This window comes from Helicoverpa armigera, chromosome 9, assembly GCF_030705265.1.
Source record: "Helicoverpa armigera isolate CAAS_96S chromosome 9, ASM3070526v1, whole genome shotgun sequence".
NCBI lineage: Eukaryota > Metazoa > Arthropoda > Insecta > Lepidoptera > Noctuidae > Helicoverpa > Helicoverpa armigera.
The window spans coordinates 5963366-5983925 of record NC_087128.1 but is presented as its reverse complement, the minus strand read 5'-3'; the positions used below and the strand labels follow the sequence as shown (position 1 = coordinate 5983925).

The window sequence follows — 20560 nt, the reverse complement described above, 5'->3', positions numbered from 1 at the left end:
TGTCAAACGTAAAATTGGCTAAGACAAATTATTCATGCCAAATGTCCCCAGAACATAATTATTCAGAAGTTTGTAATACATATTATTGCAGTACTAGACTAGTTCATTATAATAAATTAATATCTACTGATTTAAATTAACTGTTAGAAATAAAATTGATTGCTCGTACTTTTCAGGATTTTTATTAATTATGTGAAACGTCCGATAACAGCCACATATTTGCTTTCAGTTTTATATTGTCAAATCATTTCCTACGACTTTGTTTTCTATGTGTATAGTAAGGAGTATGTGTCGTGTACCAATTATACTTGACTGTATTAGGCACATATTTGTTTTGTGTTCCTCTTTAATGTTGTAGTTCGAAGTAAATATTTGTATGTGTTACGTCGAAAAGCAAAATGCCAGGCCACCTACTTTCTTTGTAGTTTTGATGGCAGCCGTCTCCAGCGGGCGTTCATTTGTCTACCGACCGCTCGTTGACGGTCGCTAATCAGCAAGCCAACATAACTACAACATTTTGCTTTATAATTCTTTTTTATCCTTTCGTTTAACAAATTATCGATGCAAATTATTTATTGATTTTAATTAGATGGACAATTCCTGCTGTTTCGAACAGTAGAAATATATTATTTCCTTGTAGCTACCCTTTAGGGACTCCGTATCCATGGTAATATCAAGTATCAATGCATATAGCAACAAATATGACTGTATTATGCAATTTCAATTTTTTAATGAATATCTGGTAATTTTATTGCCAAGCGCTGGAATAGTTTTCAGTAATTTTTTTTACAACAGATATTTGTAAAATTATGTAATTTTGTCAAATTTTACAAATACTGGATTTTACTGGCCCCTGTTTCAGTGAACAGATATTACATTCCATGAAAATAAAATATAAACCCTCCTGAAAATATCATTATTATTTCTCAACAGTAGAAGTAAATAAATAGCTGTTAAGTTAAAAGAATAAATTGAAGAATTTAATATCAGAAGTTAACGGAAACTTGCGTAGAGACTGTTATTACACCAAAGTCGTGTTTGAACAATCATAAAAACATTTTTGCGGTAGGGATCTATGTAATGTTCTTGATAGTTCGTTAACCGTTTTTTTTTCTCATTTCGTCTCTAAATACGACCTGCGGTTTGCGGTGCCAAACTATTTTTAAAAACACTAAAAGGCGACATACATAATTTTATTACCTTAACTTGATGATTCTTTTTTATTGTTATTATTCATGCAACTCAAAAATGTTGTCAAAATTCTTTTTGGATACGTTGGCCATTGTCCAACAGCTTAGATATCTACTTTAAATATCGTCGTATCAGACGACCGTCTACGACTTGAGTGCTATTACGCATGATTTACAGCTCTCGGTGTCAATTTAGAATAGATACAGATAAGTACCCAGCATATTTGACGTCCACTATTTTTATTAAAGGTTTTTGTGTCGACGTTTAGATGTTAATTTTAACAATTAGCTGTCTAGCTTATATTTCACCTCGTAGCGAAAACATTCGGATTCAAATTGATAAGTGTTGTAGTTTTTTTTGGCCGAGTGTATTAGGCTCTAAACTTAAAGCCTAATCGAAATTTTGCAAAAGACATCACAGTCATCGGATGAACAAAGGATGTGGAATTCATACGTTTTATCCCGAAAGTCATTGTTACAGCTTAAGAAAGCTGTTGTTGAGCAACAAAGCTCTTTTGAAAAAAATATCTTTCATCAAGAAGCAGTAAGAGAAAAAAGAAGATATTGTATAGAAAACGTATGACACTGTGTCTAAATAACACGATAATCGTATTGTGATCATTGTATTTGCCAGGTGGATCGTTTCAACATATTAATCCACACTATTAGGCTGCGGTATGCAATGCAACGACCCTTTGTTTAACTTAGAGCGTTTTATATCCGACAGGCTTGGTGTACATGTTGCTTTATAAAATAAAATTCATACTATCGCTTCTAAAGTAAAACTTTCATTTAAGTAAGGACCTACTACAATGACGTGTTACGGGAACATCGCATCGGTTCGTTTAATAATATCAGAAGATATTTATTAGTTCTTCCTGTTAGTATCTTCGGCTTCGGTCACCGATTGGAAGTCTCTGCGTTTTGTTTATACACGCAGATAATGAGGTCAAACAATTATCTGTGAGCTGATAACACGGTATAAGGTTTTAATGACATTTCATTTGGACGTAATATACCTATGTACGTAATAAATTCTAATTTTATGTTCTCGATGCAGTTAATGTAAAAGTATGATAGCGCAGAAAAATGTATAAAATCTGTTACTTCTGAAGATATTATTCAACAACACACTTTCTTGGACTGAAATATAGGGTCCCTGAAACAGATCGGCATCCAATCATGAAACAAAGATTGATGTCATTCTATAAAATTGAATTCATTGTGGTTAATTAAGCGTGTCCGTCGAGGTGTGGCTTGAGTGCGTATGTGGCTGTACACCTGGACTACCGGTTCACTGGTGTTTACTTGGTCGCATAGTGAGCTTTGATTGCACCCGCACTCGGTCAGACCCGCGACCAACTGTGCGGGTGAAAGGAAGCGTTGCCAATGTTTCCGCACTCATGGGACCTTGATCCACCCATATTTATCTTCGTAACTTCGAACCATGTTGAATCAGCGAAACAACTTTTTTATACGTCTTGTTTCCACAAGATGATGGGTTTACACAGTTGACCGCTCACTAGAAGATTTATTGTTCTTTATCATTGCCACTCCCGAGAACAAATATTATAACTTGATTGTCTTTGACATGTGTATTATAAACAGTCACCCCAAAGGGTGAAAGTCCTTGAAATAACTTTATTATCGGTGTTGTTTGTACTGTTAACGTCTTCTTATTATTGATATTTATTTATCATTATTAGGTTTCGGAAATTTCCAGCAATTATTGAATGTTGGCTTTCCAAATGGCACCTCATAACGAGCAGTTTATCTTGAAAATAAATCAGAAAGTGACGGGTTTATGGGTGTTGCAATATCTAAACAATAATTTGGTTAGTTGCAGTCTAAGGTATGCGTCTGCTCTTGAAGGTAAACTGGTACTAGAGTAGTATAGAGTACGATTAACTATAATTCCGTTTATAATCATGGCCGCCACTGTTTTAACATCGTTCAATCGGAGCGAAGCCGATGCACTGTCGACGTGCGTGTAATAGACCGTCTAATGGAAAGCGGACTCGAGATTACATACACGGTCAACGTTAATTGTACGCTTATAGATACTTTGTTTCTGTAACCAACGGAGTGCGCTTTCACTTTTAGCATTTGCAATATTTTGTTCGCTATCCCAATCAAATCCTATTTTCGCCAATACAGCATCCTTCTTCTCAGGCCTACAATACCTGTTGGTTGGTTGTTTAATCAGTGTTTAAGTATTAATAGATTATTATTTAGAATAACATTATTTTAGAACCCGTAAACTATGTACTCCATCGCTAAATTAGCGCCTTCAGTTTTATTATGAAATATTAAACATCGTTAAAAATGTATTACAATCCATCATGCATCCACACGTTGGAAACGCCTACTCGGGAGCTCTACCTATTCGCGGCAATTCATTTGTTATACTTACCAGCACCGTGCAGAATAATAAATATGGAAAGGAAATAACACGCAGGATATTCGTAAACCTAGTTCCTACTAGAGAGATTGAACACCAAACACGAAGCCTATTTTTTAATCTGTGATCAAACTAAAATATTATTTGAAGGCAATCCTAGATATAATTAAAACTTAAAGGCTTAAAAGTTATTTAACATTGTTCTATCATTAATCACAGCTACACCTAGATCTCTTCCAAAAAGTAGTTGTGAAAGGAGATTAACTTGCAACTTCCAATGTGGTCAAGCCAGTTTTACGTAGAGGTTTCAGTTATTTTGTAATATTATTTATGAGCCGTGCTTTTGTCTTCGTTCATTGTCATCATAGCCGACTTGGACTTCGTGTGAACGGCAAGCTTTATGATTTTAATGTTATTTTATTAAAAGTAGTAAAAGATTAAGGTGCAAGTGATTAATTGGTTGGTTTCCCACTGAAAATGATAATTGAAACGTTTTACCATTACAATGATAACATCCACAATGAACTAATGCGTTTACCATTTCTTTGAACGAGTATATCCATCGAAACCTCCATCAAACGATGTAATGCTTACTGTATCCACTAAAATAGAATCGAATCTGTAAACAAGACAAGTAAAAATAAACGTTTTCTGTTTTACATTTTAGGTATAAACTTCTTAAAATGAGTTTACATCGTAATGTATTAAAAATATGTAGTAAATGGATCTGGCACGATTTGTGCAATATTGTTTGCAAACGTATAGCGGCAGGGCCGCCAGACGTGACGTGCTCACTGCTAAACAGATGTACGAGTATACACATTAATCCGTATACTCCGAATGATTTATAAGTACATGTTACGTGTTATCAATTAGCCCTAGTTAACCACCACTTAATGATAAATGTACATAGTTCAGACACGCCGCGAATTTAATGTTGTCGGAATAGCTAATGTCGTTGACGTGAAAGCAAATAAAGTTTTCTTTGCAGTGCTTTATTAAAATATTCCGATTGTTCATCTCTTGTGAAACACTTGACGCAAGAAACAAGTGATTAGGATTGGTAACCGGTAATAAGGACTAAAATATCATGTACGGATAATCCTGCTTGCCATTAAAATGAAATGATTGAGCAACAATATCAGTTGGATATTTATAAACGATTCTTTGATTTAAACGTATTCGTATTCCGATTCAGGTGAATAGGGCAACTTATCCCGGTGTAGAGTGAGGCGCATGAAAAATATTTGGGATCGTGCCAACGTTGCTCGGTCCGCGGCCGTCGAGCGGCGGCGGCGGGCGTCGCGACGCCCCTTGACTCGACCATCGGACTCGATAACGCAATGCAATACCTGACGTCGAAAGTGCATCGCTTACATTTGCTCTTAACTCGAAATATCTCTGAACAACAATTCCTCAATTCAATGCCACCGTGTTATTTAAAAATTTTAAGTATTTCCACTAGATAGAAATTTGTTGCATTCATAATTTTTGTAATGACTATTCATTAATCCGCGATCGTTCATACGTGCAACAATTTATACGAATATTCGATCAATCAATATTTTCTGTGCGATTGACTTTATAAAGGCAGTAAATACTGGGTGTTATATTATGTCATGAAACGTCACTCGTTTACTTTTTGGCTACTTATTTTTAAGGAAGAAACAAGAACCGACAACCTTTGTTTGAGTTGGTACTGGTAGGTGGTACATAAATAAAACACAACAAAGTCCTAAGCTTTGCTTGTCTTTTTAAAGACTTGTTCGGTCAAAACTCACTTTGTTATGAAAGTTAGGTGCTGTGATTATATTTTGATTAATTTGCATTTACAAAAACAAGTAACAACAATTATAATTACTATCTCAGTCACCATTTTCTTTTTGTATCGAGCAACCTATCTTGTGGGCGTAAATGCAATATTGCCCAAGCTCATAAATATAAGCAAGTATTTTATTAACCCATCATCAACATTGGGTTGTACCTATAATAATAAGGGCTGTTGTTTTTTTATGTAATTTGGTTTTTGTATGAAGAAATATGGGGTATCAAATTGAAGGGCTCATCTTGCGGATTAAATATCAAACAAAATAGCGCCTCTATTTTCGCTGACTGCGTAAATTAGTAAATAAAGTAAAGAACTTGTACATGAAAAAAAAACAGCTACATGAAAAATCTCGATTAACGAACTGAATATACTGAAACAAGTTAAACTATAGCAGTTGTTAGACCTCCTCGCTATACAAGCAAATGTTCCACAGAACAGTCCCCTCAACTGCGAATGTTCAACTTGTTTCCGTCGCTATAATAAAATATAACTTTTTATAATACGAGTAACGAGTATGGTCTATCGTATATAACATGTACTTTTTAAACGAAACATAACATATTTGAAGTGGAAGCCAAGTTTGTTTACTTTAAGATCAGACTTTATTGTCACCTCTGTGATAAGATTAAACTATTTGTACAACTCAAGATAATGATATAGAAAACTAACAAAATCGTTGTAATGTTGTATAACTCATCGGTAAATCCATCACAACCTAGATAAATCATCGACTAGTTTTATAGAATAACTAGCTAGAAGTCACTTAGTCGGTTTTATTTATTTCAGGTGAGTAACGGCAATGTCATCGATACAGGAACACCTACCCTGCTGGTATTTACCATTTATTATTTAGCACTACTTACGCATGTGAATGCATTCACATTAAACATATCTGAATAATTACTAGTTTATAATTTACTAACCGTAAGTTAGCTGATCTCATTTCATGTCTGCCAATTCAATTTATATTAAACAAGGAACGCCTACTCAATCGCCCGCACGACTAACCCTCGTTTTTAAACGTCGTCGTTGTACTTTTAAGCTTCCTTTTCTTATGCGAGAGGTTTCTTTTCATCTACTAAATATTTATTTACATTTGATACCTAGTGCATTCTGTTGTAAATATCCTTAGTTGTATTTACTGGCAAAATCTAAGCTTCCTATAAACCGTTTAACAACTGCCTTCGGAGACTTCGCATTATTAAATCCCTGCACTGTTTATTGGTGCAACGAACTAGATCTAGTGGCAGATCAAAGTGTTCAATTCAAGGAAAAAACTGTAATTGTGAAATTAAATACTAAACAAGGATTATTGCGTATTATAGCTTAATTAAGCTATGCCACTATGTTAGACACCTGCTAAGCCTTTCATAGAAGTAGTAGGTAAGTGTGTTATTTGGGTTCCCATATATAATTAACGCAAGAAAATCTCCTAGTTATAAGAAAATCACAGTGCCAATAGCTATGTAAGTAAGAATGAACATGACCTTTGGGAACAAGAAGTAACATTCAAGGTTAATAACTTGCGCGCGGCGTTACAAAAGATTTCTCTCAGCTTTTTCACGTAGGTACGAAAATATCTTTCTCAAGTCCTTTAGTACCTAAATGCTGCGTAGTAATGCTTTTCATAATTTCCATGCACTAGTAAATCGCTCATAAGCTGGTAATGGCTTTTGGTGTTTTCTTAAATTTTAGAATGTGACAGATCATCAAGTCACGTTTCCTTTTATCAAGCAGCACTTTCATCTCATTCCGTATTTACCATGCATGTTAGCCTAATCTTATCAAAATTCTAGTATAATAAATAAATTAAATTGGTTAAATCTCAACGTGACATTGATGTAGGCCAGAAGTCTGCTCACGAGACACCAAACTCGCTTTGATGTGGAGATGTAATGTTATTTATTAGATACTTACGTCCTAATTAATTATTTACTTTTCCCATGCCTGTTTTACAAACATTCTATCGTTGTAAAACACACAATATTTTGATAGGGTTGATTATTTGATCACGTATTTATTTCCTTTGTGTTCTAATTTGAAAAGGATCATAAAGTCAGTCCATTATATGCTGATAAAAAAACAACAGGTACTCAGTATTCTTAACAGGTGTTGACGACCAAACATTTTAGTATGAGAATCAAGACATTATGAAGCAAAAGTATCCGTTTTGCATGCAAACAAGTTTTAAATATTTAATCGATTGTAGGTACCTGTGGTCCTACCTGTCTGCTAATCGCGAATCCTTTTGTGCGTAACTTGCATATCTGGTTTTAAAAACACATAAATAGTAGCGCGTTCAATTTTCAACTTACATATGCAGTCTGCGAATGCATATTTTTGCTGACGTCCGGTATGCAGTTTAAATTGGAATGTTGCCCTCGAATAATTCTGGAATACATTATAGTATTATTTATGTATTTATTCCTTTTAACTTATAAATTTAATGTTATTAAATAAACGAATGCTTCAACTTTTCCCAATTCAATAAGCCGCTGACTTGAAGCACACATACATAGTCATATAAACGCAGGTTGTTAAAACACCCATGGGGTTTCATGCGTGCTTGTTATGCGCAATACACAGATTTCTCACGTACTTTTTGTTACCAGTATTTTATACGAATATTGTGTAACAACTTTTACTCAAAATATAAAACTGTCCTTATCTGTGCAATAGATCAAATCGAATCAAATAAATAGTGTGTCACCTTTGAAAATTATCGTGTATCGAAGTACCATTAAGGCCTCGGCTGGACCGGTGCCAGAGTTTGGGTATTATTAGCAACGTCGACAACGACAAAGTTAATCAAGCTCAAATAAGATCAATATTTCCCGTAGGTGAAGTGATAGCGTTGTGTCTCAGGGCCAGGTGCCCGGCCCACTTACAGCCTGTCAGCCAGGATTACCAGCCCGATTGGACGAAGATGGACGCACTGTCATTCTTTGTCGGACATTCTTTACAATATTTGTTATTTTTCCTATAGTCGTACAGTTTGTGAAGGTACATAAGTGGATTTATAAATAGATAGAAAGTAGTTAAGTTATTGAAACGAGGTTCCTCCCGATCATGACCAAATAGTCCTTTCGTTTCTTTCAATATCGGATCTTTTTTTATTAATTTAATATTAAGTAGCATTGTTTCTAGGCTTTTATTATAATCACAAATAGTCGATCGTAAACAACCTTATTTGATAAAATCTATACCTACTTTCCATGTTAAGTTGCGTGGCGTGACCATTCGCGTGAGATGCCTGCGTGTGCCAGGAGAAATTCCTTACCTATAGCATTCAAAGAAGTAAACTATCTTGTTAATATGTATGCATAATGTGACATCTAAAATTATCTTACAGATAATTAAAATGAATTGAAAACTATACTTGTGGTAGGTAATAGTAAAAAATTGCAATAGTAAAAAAAATTTCAAATTCTTTGAAATGCCAATATTATTTGCACCTGCCTCAACAATCCATCTCACCGTATACTGTACCACATACTTATTTCAGTATTGACTTTAATTCGTCATATTATATTGCATAGCTTTCGAAGCATTACATAAGTGTAAGCTTTACATAAAATGTGGCATAAATTGAAAACGCTTAATTAACGCGATCGGCGGTCCGTTAAATAGGGTAGACCTCGGGTGCAGTTTCAAAGAGATTGGCTCGGCGGACCGAGCGAACGCCCCGTGATGCAACCGACGTCAACGTTCTTTTTCCTCTGTAATAGTACACCATCATTTTTCAACGCTTCAATGATAGCGTTTTCCATTTAAAAATGACTATTGTGTTTCCGGGAAAATCTCCTAACATTTATCAGAATTACCTGGTTGTGGTACTAATCAATGTGAAAGGTCATTCGTGCCTGGTAAACAATTTCTTCTCTCTGATTTAATATCAGGAATACAGAGAACTAAACGTGTATTGCACTACATATCATACATTGATCTAAATATAAATCAGCAACGTGGTTGCCAGTTTCTGCCAGGCATGAAAGGAATCACTTTTGGTTAAGGAATGTTGCAGACAACCTAAACCTGTCGGTCAATTTCGAGTACATTTGCCAGTGTAATTTTCTTACAGTAAGATATGTGCTTGCAAAACTAGGCTATATAGTTATTAGATTTTCCTCCTATTTTTTGATAAAGATATTAAGTTTCACGTTTTTCTTGTTAGGCATCGACTAACGATATCGTAATAATATGACGTGTGAATAGCAAGTCATATTGGCGTGAAGTTGCCATACGCGTGCCTGATTTGCATACATAACTAACAGGCGCCCGTACACTGCCTACTAACTGAATTTTATGTTCATCCTGTGGCTTTGAATCCATCGTTAATTTTAATTTCAGTCACACTCAAAAGCACAACGGAAGAAGTGTGTCTGGGAGATAGCACGATTCGTACATCCTTAAGTTAAAGATAGCTTATTCACGAGACTTGAAGAATGCTAAGTTTATTGCCCGATATTAATACAACATTAAACAGCATATTAAATGAACTGCGAAAACAAAAATGAAACACGCAAGAAAGGAACATTGATTTCAGTATATTTTATTAGGAGGAATTTCCAGAATAACATTAGTTAACGTTGGAAGCAAAGTAAATAATATGAATTTTATTTATTGACACATTCTGTTCTCCCTAAAATACCGTTCAAATGTAATCAAATATTTATTGATTCCGGTAATTCGTTGAGCGGCAGCAGGCCGACGTGTGGGGACGAATGGAGATGGGAATTATTTATGATATACATACTTTTAGCCAAGTAAGCCTATTGTGAGGCAATTGCCCTTTGCCGTGAAATCGATTATAGCGGTTAAGGCTTATGCAAAATAAATATTAGTTACATTTCACAGACAGGTGTAATAAGCAGCTTCCGCATTTAGGTTCATGAAATACAGCTTCTTAGCCATATAATAGCAAAAATCGTAAATAAATGGTTACACATAAAGTTTAGTGGTATGAAAAATGGCTCTTCAATCCAGAACATTGTATTCTGCCCGTAATAGGAGTAGGTAGGCACTAAGCCAAACTAGGCCAAGTCAAATGATGCTTTTTCGGGGTTCTCGTCTGAAACCGAACACGAAAACTGCGGTAGGGTCGGACCTGCTCAGTTTTAGCTTGTTTAGGATAAAACCACTTTTAGTTGGTTTCGCCAATCTATAAGATTTTAACTTATTCAACTTACCCAGTATGAAAAAAAGGTATTTTTGGTTAAATGCGGTGATTATTTCACCAATTCATTTGGCATAACATCTTTAAAGATTAATTTATTTCCTCAAAATATTTATTTTTTTCTCGTAAAATCCTGCAAAAATCTGTGTCAAATACATAAACCTCATATAAAGTCACCTGAACTTTCCTGAAAATCGATCTTAAAACATGAGATCGGCTGCGGTTTATAGTGTAAGCATTGCGGAGTAAATTGCCTCTCAAGATACTATCCACACCTCACTATAAAATCGAGCATTGACAGTGCACCTATATTTTTCTAGTAATAAGTCAGGAGTAAATCAGTTTCCGTTATATTTTTTGAACTATGACAACATTCGAATTGTAAAACTGTATATTTTATTGCTGTGATTTTGCACATGCTAAGACGGCCACTTGTTTTCAATCGAGTTCCATTTGTCTACTAAGTAATGTCACATGTGTAAGTAGTGTTCTTCTATGTCGTAAATTAAATAACATAATGGAGCATATTCACACGGATATTGGGTCGTAGTGTGTAGCGGTTGCCGCAGCCGCGCAGCGCCCGGAAGAGAGCTATTCCCGCCATTTACGAGTGAGGTCTGAATGCCCATGTCCATTGTTGCGAGGACATTACCAAGTGACGCCCTCAGATTGGCCTTGTATACATGTACGCATTGTTAATGGGATCGGGATTCCAAATCACCCTATACAATACTGGTAACAAAGTTACAAAGCCACTCAGTATTGTTTTTTTAACAAAGAAGTCTAAAAATGTAAAATGTGTATTATAAGAAACAGCTCTTTATTAGAAAACTAATACAATATTAATAGTATGTGTACATAACTAATATTATAAGTTTATTGTGCATTATGAAAGGAAGAGTGAATGAAGTGGAAAAAAATTAAACAAAATTTTAGGAACAAGAGTTCGTTGCTCTCTTATTAAAACTGTTTTGTGGTAACCGGCGGCATTCCAAATGCCTAGTCCCGAGATTGGAAACGTATAGATCCTTGTAATTCCTGTGAACGGGTGAACGGAGCGAAATCCAATGTTAAAGCTGAAGCTTATTTGAAGCTGTGCAAATCTGTGTAATACTGCTAATATGAATTCGGTACTTAAATAATGTTAATCTTTATCGCGAACCGTCAAGATCATTCATATGCATAATGTCGGTGTAGGTAGCGGGCATTAGGGTGGCCGGGCGGAGGCTGGGTTGCGCGCTTCGCTAAGCATTGTAAATACTCTCCCGGTCACGTAGCGCTGCTGCAAACTGTTGAATATTAATACAAAATAATATTCACCAGAAGAATCCCGCTTAAACTGAAACTCTAGCCAAGCCTGAGAGGCCGAATCTCCTAACCAAAGAGCTCTCGTAGGACATTTGAAATGCCTATCTATGAATAAAGTGCCGTTAAAATATCCACATAGTGTATGAGATACAATCTTTGAAATGAAAATCATGTTAAATATTTCTATACACTTCTATTTTGAAACAGATTTTTCAGCACATTTTTTTAACAATCTCCTATTTGTGGCTTTCGAGTGTACTTACTTAACGTTACCTGTAGCAGTTGTTAATCCTATGGGTATCACTGCTGTTGGATAACCTATCCACTTATTGTTTTTTTTTTTACGTACGTCATGAAATCAAGTGTGACATTATTATATTTATATTAATAAAAAATAATATTCATTACAATTCTATAAACATGAATTAACATTACAAATGAGCCTTAACTGTAACTTCTTCGTTTCAGTTTCATGAACCGATATTTAATATTAATTACTCATGACATGACTCATGATGTAGCTATGGCGGAAAACCCATTGTGATTGGTATTAGAATATAGCGAATCTTTTATTTGGTAAATCAATTAATTTATTTGTTCAACTCACTCTGAAGAGAAAGTCGAAATAATTGAGTATTCTTGTGTAGTTCCAGTAGTATTGACATAGAACATTAAAAACCATTTTGCTGTAAAAATAGTACCTACATTTCAGTTTAACGTCAAGGGATATCATTACTTTCATTGTATAGTTTTATCGTGCCGTCGGCTTAAAAGGGGTCTGTGTTTGTGTTTACTCAGATCAGACTCAGCATCTGTTCAGTGTGAGGGTGTCGGGGTAGTAGGCGGGCTCGCGGGCGGCACAAAGGGGGAGAGCTGAGTGAGGGGGTAACACCAACACACATCCACACTCCATACACTTCAATGGAGCGGCTTGTTATTAATCCATGCTTTTGTGAACAATTATTAACATGATAACTAGGTATCTAATTGTGTTTGAATTATCCTCGTGTTTGTTCATTATTACTGAAAATTGATCCGCTTAATGTGATGATTAGTAAAGAACACAATTTGTAACAGCGATAAAATAATATTGTCACATTACTAGTTAAGATACACAAACGAAGCTGTAGTTAGGTTAATTAAGATAAATGAAGTGCCAACCGAAACCGGCTAAATGTTATTTTTAATGTTATTTTTCAAATAACGATATAATTTTTATTCAGGTAGTGACGCTGTAATTTGTGAAAAATTGCTATGTTGAGAAAACTATTCAATTTTCAATACAGCATTATAAGTTTCACATTAAAGAACTTTGGTGATCAATCAAGCGGATATAGCAAGTTGCACTTAGCGAATACATTTATTCCTTGAAAAGTTGCAGCTGCAGCTCGGCTCTACTTATTTGTTAAGCAGCGCATAATTTCATTACTACTTATCGTCGCGTTTGTAGAAAGCGCTAATGCTGTTCAGTTTACATCAGCTAAATATAGAGGTTTATTGAACTCATTGAACTCTTCACGGAGCAAATAGCCGGGGAAATATATCTAGAAATATGTTCAGCTGTTATTTGTATCATAGAATAGATAAAATTACGAAACCGCAGACATTTCATTTTTAAAATTACAAATTCTGTATATCAAAATATGTTTGTTATTAAAATTTTTTGGCACTTGGTTTTCGTGTGTTTGTTATCCTGTGCCTAACTAATGTAACGGTAATATGAAAACATTTATGCTTTTCTTAAAAATGTTCCGCGGGCGCCTGTATTTCTGGACCCAATTCAATCTATCATCCTCGTACTGCTTCCATCAATGATGGCATTAATTATCCATATCACAGGGTTCTCACAGTCCAACCAGCGTTCATCTACCATGCTTTAGTCTTGAAGCTATGCTAACCACACTCACATCTCGAAGAATTTTGGTTCTTCAGTAGGTACTCCGTCTTCATCTGTGCGCAAAACACATAAATTTAATTCGCAATAGCATACAATAAATCCTTCACTGAAGAGCAATGAAATATTTAAACCAACACAAAAGTAACGTAGATAAATCAATTTTTAACGATTTCTTAAAATAACTGCACGAATGTACTTCATTAATATTATTCTAGTAATTGACACATTACAGTCGTTCACATTGAAAGGAAATGCAGCTATTTGAATTCAGAATAAAACGAGTGATTATAATTAGCGGTCCAGATGTATTATATTGTTCAGAGATGACGCATGTTTCCAACAAGTATCCCTCCGTACGAGGCCCGTAACTTGTGTCGTGTTCAATTACATTTAATCGCTCTTCATATAATTGCCTAATTGTGAATCAGCCCGCGCCTCGTCCTATTCGAACATTCAACTTTTAAAGCCAGCTTTATCACGTAATTTTAACGACCACGTTTATTTTCAAATGTAGATTTTGACTTATGTTTCGAACTTACATATTTTACACACATGAGCAGACATCGAAGTAAAAAAAACTTGGTTTCTATTCAAAGGATGTCTTTCTTCTATTCGTTGTTTTTTATTCAATTGAGCTTTTCGTACCAACATTATACGTTACGCTAAAGGAATATGACATGAGCATCATGCATAGATCTGTAAATTCCTCTGAATGCAGAGGCATGATCATGGATAGGTATACATTTTAAAGCCATCTCATTGCACATTCAACTCGTATAAAATATTATGTTGATTTACCTATTCGCTTCCGATGCAGTCGTATTTTCTGAATCGTGCACTAAAATGCAGAAAAAAAATGTGTCTCTTCTCTTCTCCACATTCCCTTCTTACACAAATTATTAGGAAAAAAAATTGTTTATAGAGGTAGTTGTAGAGCATTAACAACAGTGGTTCTAAGTGGTGTTTTCATAATTTGGACATACCTAAATATGTTTTTTTTAATCAAAAAGATATGATAAATGCAGCAACGTTCATAAATTACGCATTACACAATGTTGTCGCTGAGAGACTGGTCCCTTATTCAGTATGGTTACCTCAATTATTCAATTTAAGCTCCTTATTTTTCTCAAATTTGTTTGCATGCAAGAAACTATGCTGTAAACTGAGCTTAGTCTTTAACAAACATATATATAAATATATGTAGTTTCCAAGGTATACAAGACTTAAAGCAGTGAGGCGGTTGTGCGAGACGAATCGCAGGCGCGATCTATAAAAAGTCAGTTTGTTTACAGGACTGCCGGATACAACTGGAAGGTGGCAGACCACATGTGTGTAGTGCTTATTATTGTATACATTGTAGGAATGTATATTATGTTCCAAATATTACCCATAGGGAAGACGGACCCGCGTCCATTTTGTATTGCTCTCATTTGTTAAGGAATCAAAAATGTTTTTAGTTTTCATAATAATATTACCTATACATTATGTACATAATTATGCAGTGGCTACTCAAACACTGTCCATTGTTCTCATTTTGAGCTTTACGCAATATTTGAACTGTAATAATTTAAATAAGTTGTAGCCGTTGGGTCATGTGACTAGAATATACATGAAGTTAGTTGAGTATTACTGACATGTCGCATATACTCGTAGCCTCTTTCACTGTTGCGGAGTGAGTCACGACTATTGTGTCGTCGTGTTACCATAAATAGCAACAAGATCTTGAGGGTGCTAAAGCAACTTGACACGTACTAAATCATCATCCGCCTCGGACTGGCGTCGGTGGCGGTGTCACCGTTGGAAAATTAGAACTCAACACGAAGTGCCCTTCGTTCTCTGGCAGAAGTGCTGAGACACTCCACTCTGTCTTGCGTATGTTGTCTCGAGTGTCTTGGCACAATGACTTTCTTCTCTATACTATTGCTCCATGTTGTTTTGTATTCGTCTTAAAAATAACTACTTAACAACCACATGTTCCTTTATTAGCTGGGCAGCGTGCGATAGTTTATTAAGTGTCATCGACACACTTTATTAGGACATTATTTTCTACTCACCAAAATATAACCTACAGTTGTTATTAACTTTTGCCGGCATACTTTTATTACATCAGAACTGTTATTTGGCCATAAATGTTAGTTTACTGTCAATTAACGTAATAATTTCCTTTACAGTGTCTTGTGATATTACATTTTTATAGTTCCTTGTTTTCTGCTTCTTAACTATGTACCTACTTCCACTTTCTGCTTTCTCTGTTTAGCTACAAAAGATCAATAAAGGAAGTCCCACGACCGTCGATCAAAGGCTCGTTATTAATATTATTTTTACCACCCGTAGACTGGCTTTCTAGTATTGACATTATCGGTATCGCTGTCGGATCTTTTATCGAGAGAAATTGCGTATTGCTCTTTGAGAATGAAAAGGCGCTCTAGTTTCAGTTTCAAATAACTCATGATATAAATGGCTGTGCACCCCTTTGCCACACTGTTCGAAAACTCCAAAATGTAATTAGCGTATCTAGTTGTATTGCTGTGGTGCTAGTTTCGTTCCATTGCCTCCGAGCAACGTAGCTATTAGCATAAAGGATATGGATTTTTCTGCTCGAGATGGCAACTGACACCTGCCAATTCAAAAGTTACATTTACTTACTTTCCGGCGTCTTTTATGGAAGAGAAATGGATATCGGTAACGAATGGTTCAACAATTGAGCACCTGGTCTGTTGTATAGGTCCTGCACAATGGCAGAATTTTGATATTCAGTAACATTATTTTTTTGAGTTGGTAATAAATACCTACATTGTATTGTTATTTTCGGTATTTGAATTCAGAAGCCAATAAATATTCCGCTTTGTTCGATATTATTAGTAGCATAAAACATCAAATATTAACAACGAATTACACATATTAAGTAGAGATTGTGAGAGGACAAACGTTTTTTTTAACGATAGATACGATGAACGACGAACGAGGTACCCTGAACAGCTAAGCTGCAAAAAAAAAATCAAATATTTTTTTTCAAAAAAGTGTAACAACGTATAAGGTGCCTGTATCATTATTGATGGTTATCCGGTGTTCGTAGGAAGAACGTGACGAACATTTGAATTAGAGCCACTTACATAATTATTACTTTATATTCAATTCACATTAGTAGCATTTTTACCTGAGGTTTGCGGTAGGTAACAAGTTGAACTATCTGTGAAATGTGTTCGTAGCTCAAAATATTAGTACGAGAATAAAAATAATGATTAACTTTTGGTTTATAACTTCATTTCCGTTTAATCGTGGTTAAACCTGATGCTTGCCTCCATTGCAGCGACAACGTCTCGCCTCGTCGCCTATCTAAAAGCCCGGGCGTGCAGATTATGTATTTATTTCAAGAGGAACCGGGAACAAAAGTAATCTATAGAACGATCTTGGTATTCGCCCGCTAGCTACCCGCCTTAATCCCGGTCCCTCTTTATGGTTGTTTGCTTTGTAAATATGGAAGGTACCCAATATTTGGGACCTCTTTAAAAATGGTTCGTAATTTGTCGACTTTCTGCAACATGGATAGTCTAAATATTTGAGGACTGTAGTGTCTATGGAGTTGATTTTTCTGGCCTTATGAACGATGCGTGTTTTCCACATTTCCCAGCAGTTTTTAAGTTCAATGGTATAAACTGCGTTGAGGTCTCTGATCCAGTGAGAGCAGAGTCAGCCGACAGTCTATGCAATTGTGTCCAATAGCCACTTCCTAATTTGCACGTATCCGGCGCAGGGACTCCGCTACATAGCTAATACATACATTCATAGGTACATAGACATGTATGTTGTTCCGTCTCATGTAGCAGTTACAAATCTGGACCTTCATAAAATACCATATTATGCATTCGTTATTAAAATACGATATTAAATAGGTATGCATTGTAACTGAAGTCGAATAATTCGAATGACGTGAATAAAAGGATGAACGCTCAGGCCGTTCTGTTTAATGCCCAAGGTCGCAGTTTTTAGCGTCGACGAACAGCCACCCGCTGGCCGAGGAGGGTGTTCTCTGTTAGATTTCATTCGCAATTTAATTTTGTTACCGACAGGCTTTTGGGACGTAAAATAAAATTAAAGGGCGTGCTCGTGTGTATTAAAAATAACAACAGGCTTTGCAAAGTCTAATGGTATTTTTAAGTTCAGAAATTAATTTTGTAAACCGACTGTTATTAACTTACGTGTTTAAGGTAAAACAAATGACTTCACAGTAATATGGTGCATCATGAACTTTATCTATAATTTACTTTAGGTACAGAGGTAGATATCTATAGACAGCCGAAGTAGCTTGTATTTTGGCACGAGTTCTTCGCGTCAATATTTCGATTCACAGCCCAGAAACGTCAACTATAAGCAGGTTTATTTATTACGACATAATGAGTATAAGCCACCTAGACCGCGTCCCTGAGATAAATAGCTTCGAATTCTTTGATGATCAATGTCGTTCTGCTGACACATAAATGGATACTTATAAGTGCACAGTTTCTACAGCGTGGTTGTATTTGTTATTTTCAGCATATGGTGGGGACGGGTATGGCGACCCCGTTCCCTGCGGCGGCGGCGGCTGCGGCGGCCGCTGCGCAGTTCGCAGCCAACGGCGATGCCCTGGCAGGAGTGAAGGCGGAGGCCGCAGGGCCCACCGCGCCGCCACAGCCCCCACTGGTCAAGAGCGAAGGGCCGCCACCGCCCGCGCCGCTACCGCCAGCCAACTTCTCACCTCAACCGCCGTCACAGACACACACACAAAACTCAATAGAAAATCAAAACAACACCTCAGTAAGTTACATCAATTCTCACTATGTAAATAGACCATAAAAAAAAATATATCGGGTTTTGATATTTGTTGCATTTATGTTTTTTTTACCTCGTAGTGTAAAAAATACTACTACTGAGTGTTTTCTCATTCCTTTTCACTGAATTCTAGTGAGTAGTCTTTCGGTTTCTCGGTTTGAAAAACAATATTTCACGTCCTGCTCAGCTGTGTGAAATGGGGCAGCACATTCGTATGTTGCCGGAGAGTGACAGATGATTTTCAATAGCTGAACCAACTAATTTTTGTTTCTATTTCCACGGCTTTCAGCAATATATCATAAAAATATTATTTCGTAGGCGTAAATAGAACTAGTTTTTTTTTATGGGTTGCGATAAACTTGATTAGAGTGGTTTGTTTGAAGACACAAGTGTGGTCTCTGGGGTTCTGAGCTAATTTCGTCCGTGGCTGCAATCTCACCAATAAGGTAAACGCGGGTGAAGTCGTCATGCCCCAATAGTCGTCAATTAATCTTAAAACTTTTATTATTATTTTCTACTGAACTTAAAATGAGCCGGTTTATATATCAACATATTCTTGATAATATATTGCACAATTGAAATAACAATACGGGGTTTTAACAGTCACGGATTCTAAGATATGTTATTTCAAACGTGTGTGCCCTAACAAAATCGTTTTTTCGTGAAGTTCAGCTGTCAAAACTTAAACTCAGCACGTGGTTTTGAGTTTTGATTTACATAACTCCAGTGGGGTCTGTGGTATGTTTCTTTGTTCAATTAGATAGTTAAGTTTATTTGCTAGCGATGTAATATGCAATTTGGAATACTTTTAACATAGAAGATATATTTTTTTAATGTGACATCTATTGGTACTTCAAAACTCCCATTTGACCCAAAACCCGTCAATTTTACAATTATTATGACGACTACTGGGACATGCTCAAAAGTTGCACCTAAACTCGTCATAATGAGGATATTTTGTGTTTTACAGTACAAAATGCGAATAAATAGCTAATATCGGGACTTTTACAAAATTGATAACTGTCTAGAACAAACATATTTAAGGTTAAGATTACATTTTTTCATAAAACTGCGTTTCTTTTAAGCTTTTTCTTAGGGGTAAATTTTACTCTGCTGTTTCTAGATGCACGTACACAGTCATGTTATTCGATTCAATTAATATGTTTCTTAATGGTTAAATCCCCTGTTTTCTTTAAGTATGCACCTTCTACGAGTGTTTTTTCAGGTATATATTGGCCACTGTAGGCCTCCGCCATTTGATTAAGATCTACCGCTTTGGGTACAAGTAGGTCTAGCACTAGCCTTTGTTTCTACTACGCTTGGATTACAATTTGTGGCAAACAAAAATTTACTGTTCTTACACTATGCTTTTTGGTCGAAATAACTGCATTTCGTTATGCGTATTGTACCGCGTCTTCCTAACGTGCCTTAATAGCGCCTGTATAAAAATTATGTCATTCAACTAGTTTTGACGCAAAAATATTAAAAACAGTTTTAAAACTAAGATGACATAGCTTCCATCGCTGTCACTTCTTTGCTTGTCGTATTCGATATTGATGGGTAAAGAGTAATCTTAAGTAAGATTTTTTATTTAAAATTATCTGTATTTGGTGATTGCATGATCGTAATTTTAATAGCAGATCATGACTGAAAGAAACTACAAGCAAGAGGGCCTTTTAAAAGTCATAAAAGCTGTAAATCAAGGGCCCACACACAACATCAGATGCAGCAAAAAAATTTAAAACGCCCTTTTAAGACAACTTTAATGAAATGGTGACACAAAACCGACGATTATCCCTGTATACACTATAGAAATGAACCCAAGGACAATCTCCGGTTCTGTGCTAAAGTATTGCTAACTATGGAGGAAAACTACTTGGGCTATTGCGTTGCGAGGGATGTTGATTGGATATAGGAAACTATAGGAACTATGGCACCTGGAAAAATGTCG

At 35.8% G+C, this 20560-nt stretch overlaps 1 protein-coding gene across 10 annotated transcripts in view; it reads left to right on the top strand.

The window, feature by feature from the left end:
• Positions 1-20560, top strand: part of LOC110370023 (RNA binding protein fox-1 homolog 3) — an 81562-nt gene that overhangs the window by 44865 nt on the left and 16137 nt on the right. For 8 of the 10 annotated variants that reach the window (XM_049839448.2, XM_049839452.2, XM_064036380.1 and 5 more), the window contains exons 2-3: positions 6206-6250; positions 18334-18594. In XM_049839448.2, the coding sequence (XP_049695405.1) occupies positions 6206-6250; positions 18334-18594 (306 nt within the window). The remainder of the gene's footprint in view (positions 1-6205; positions 6251-18333; positions 18595-20560) is intronic. The other 2 variants (XM_049839453.2, XM_049839451.2) reach the window with 1 other exon arrangement.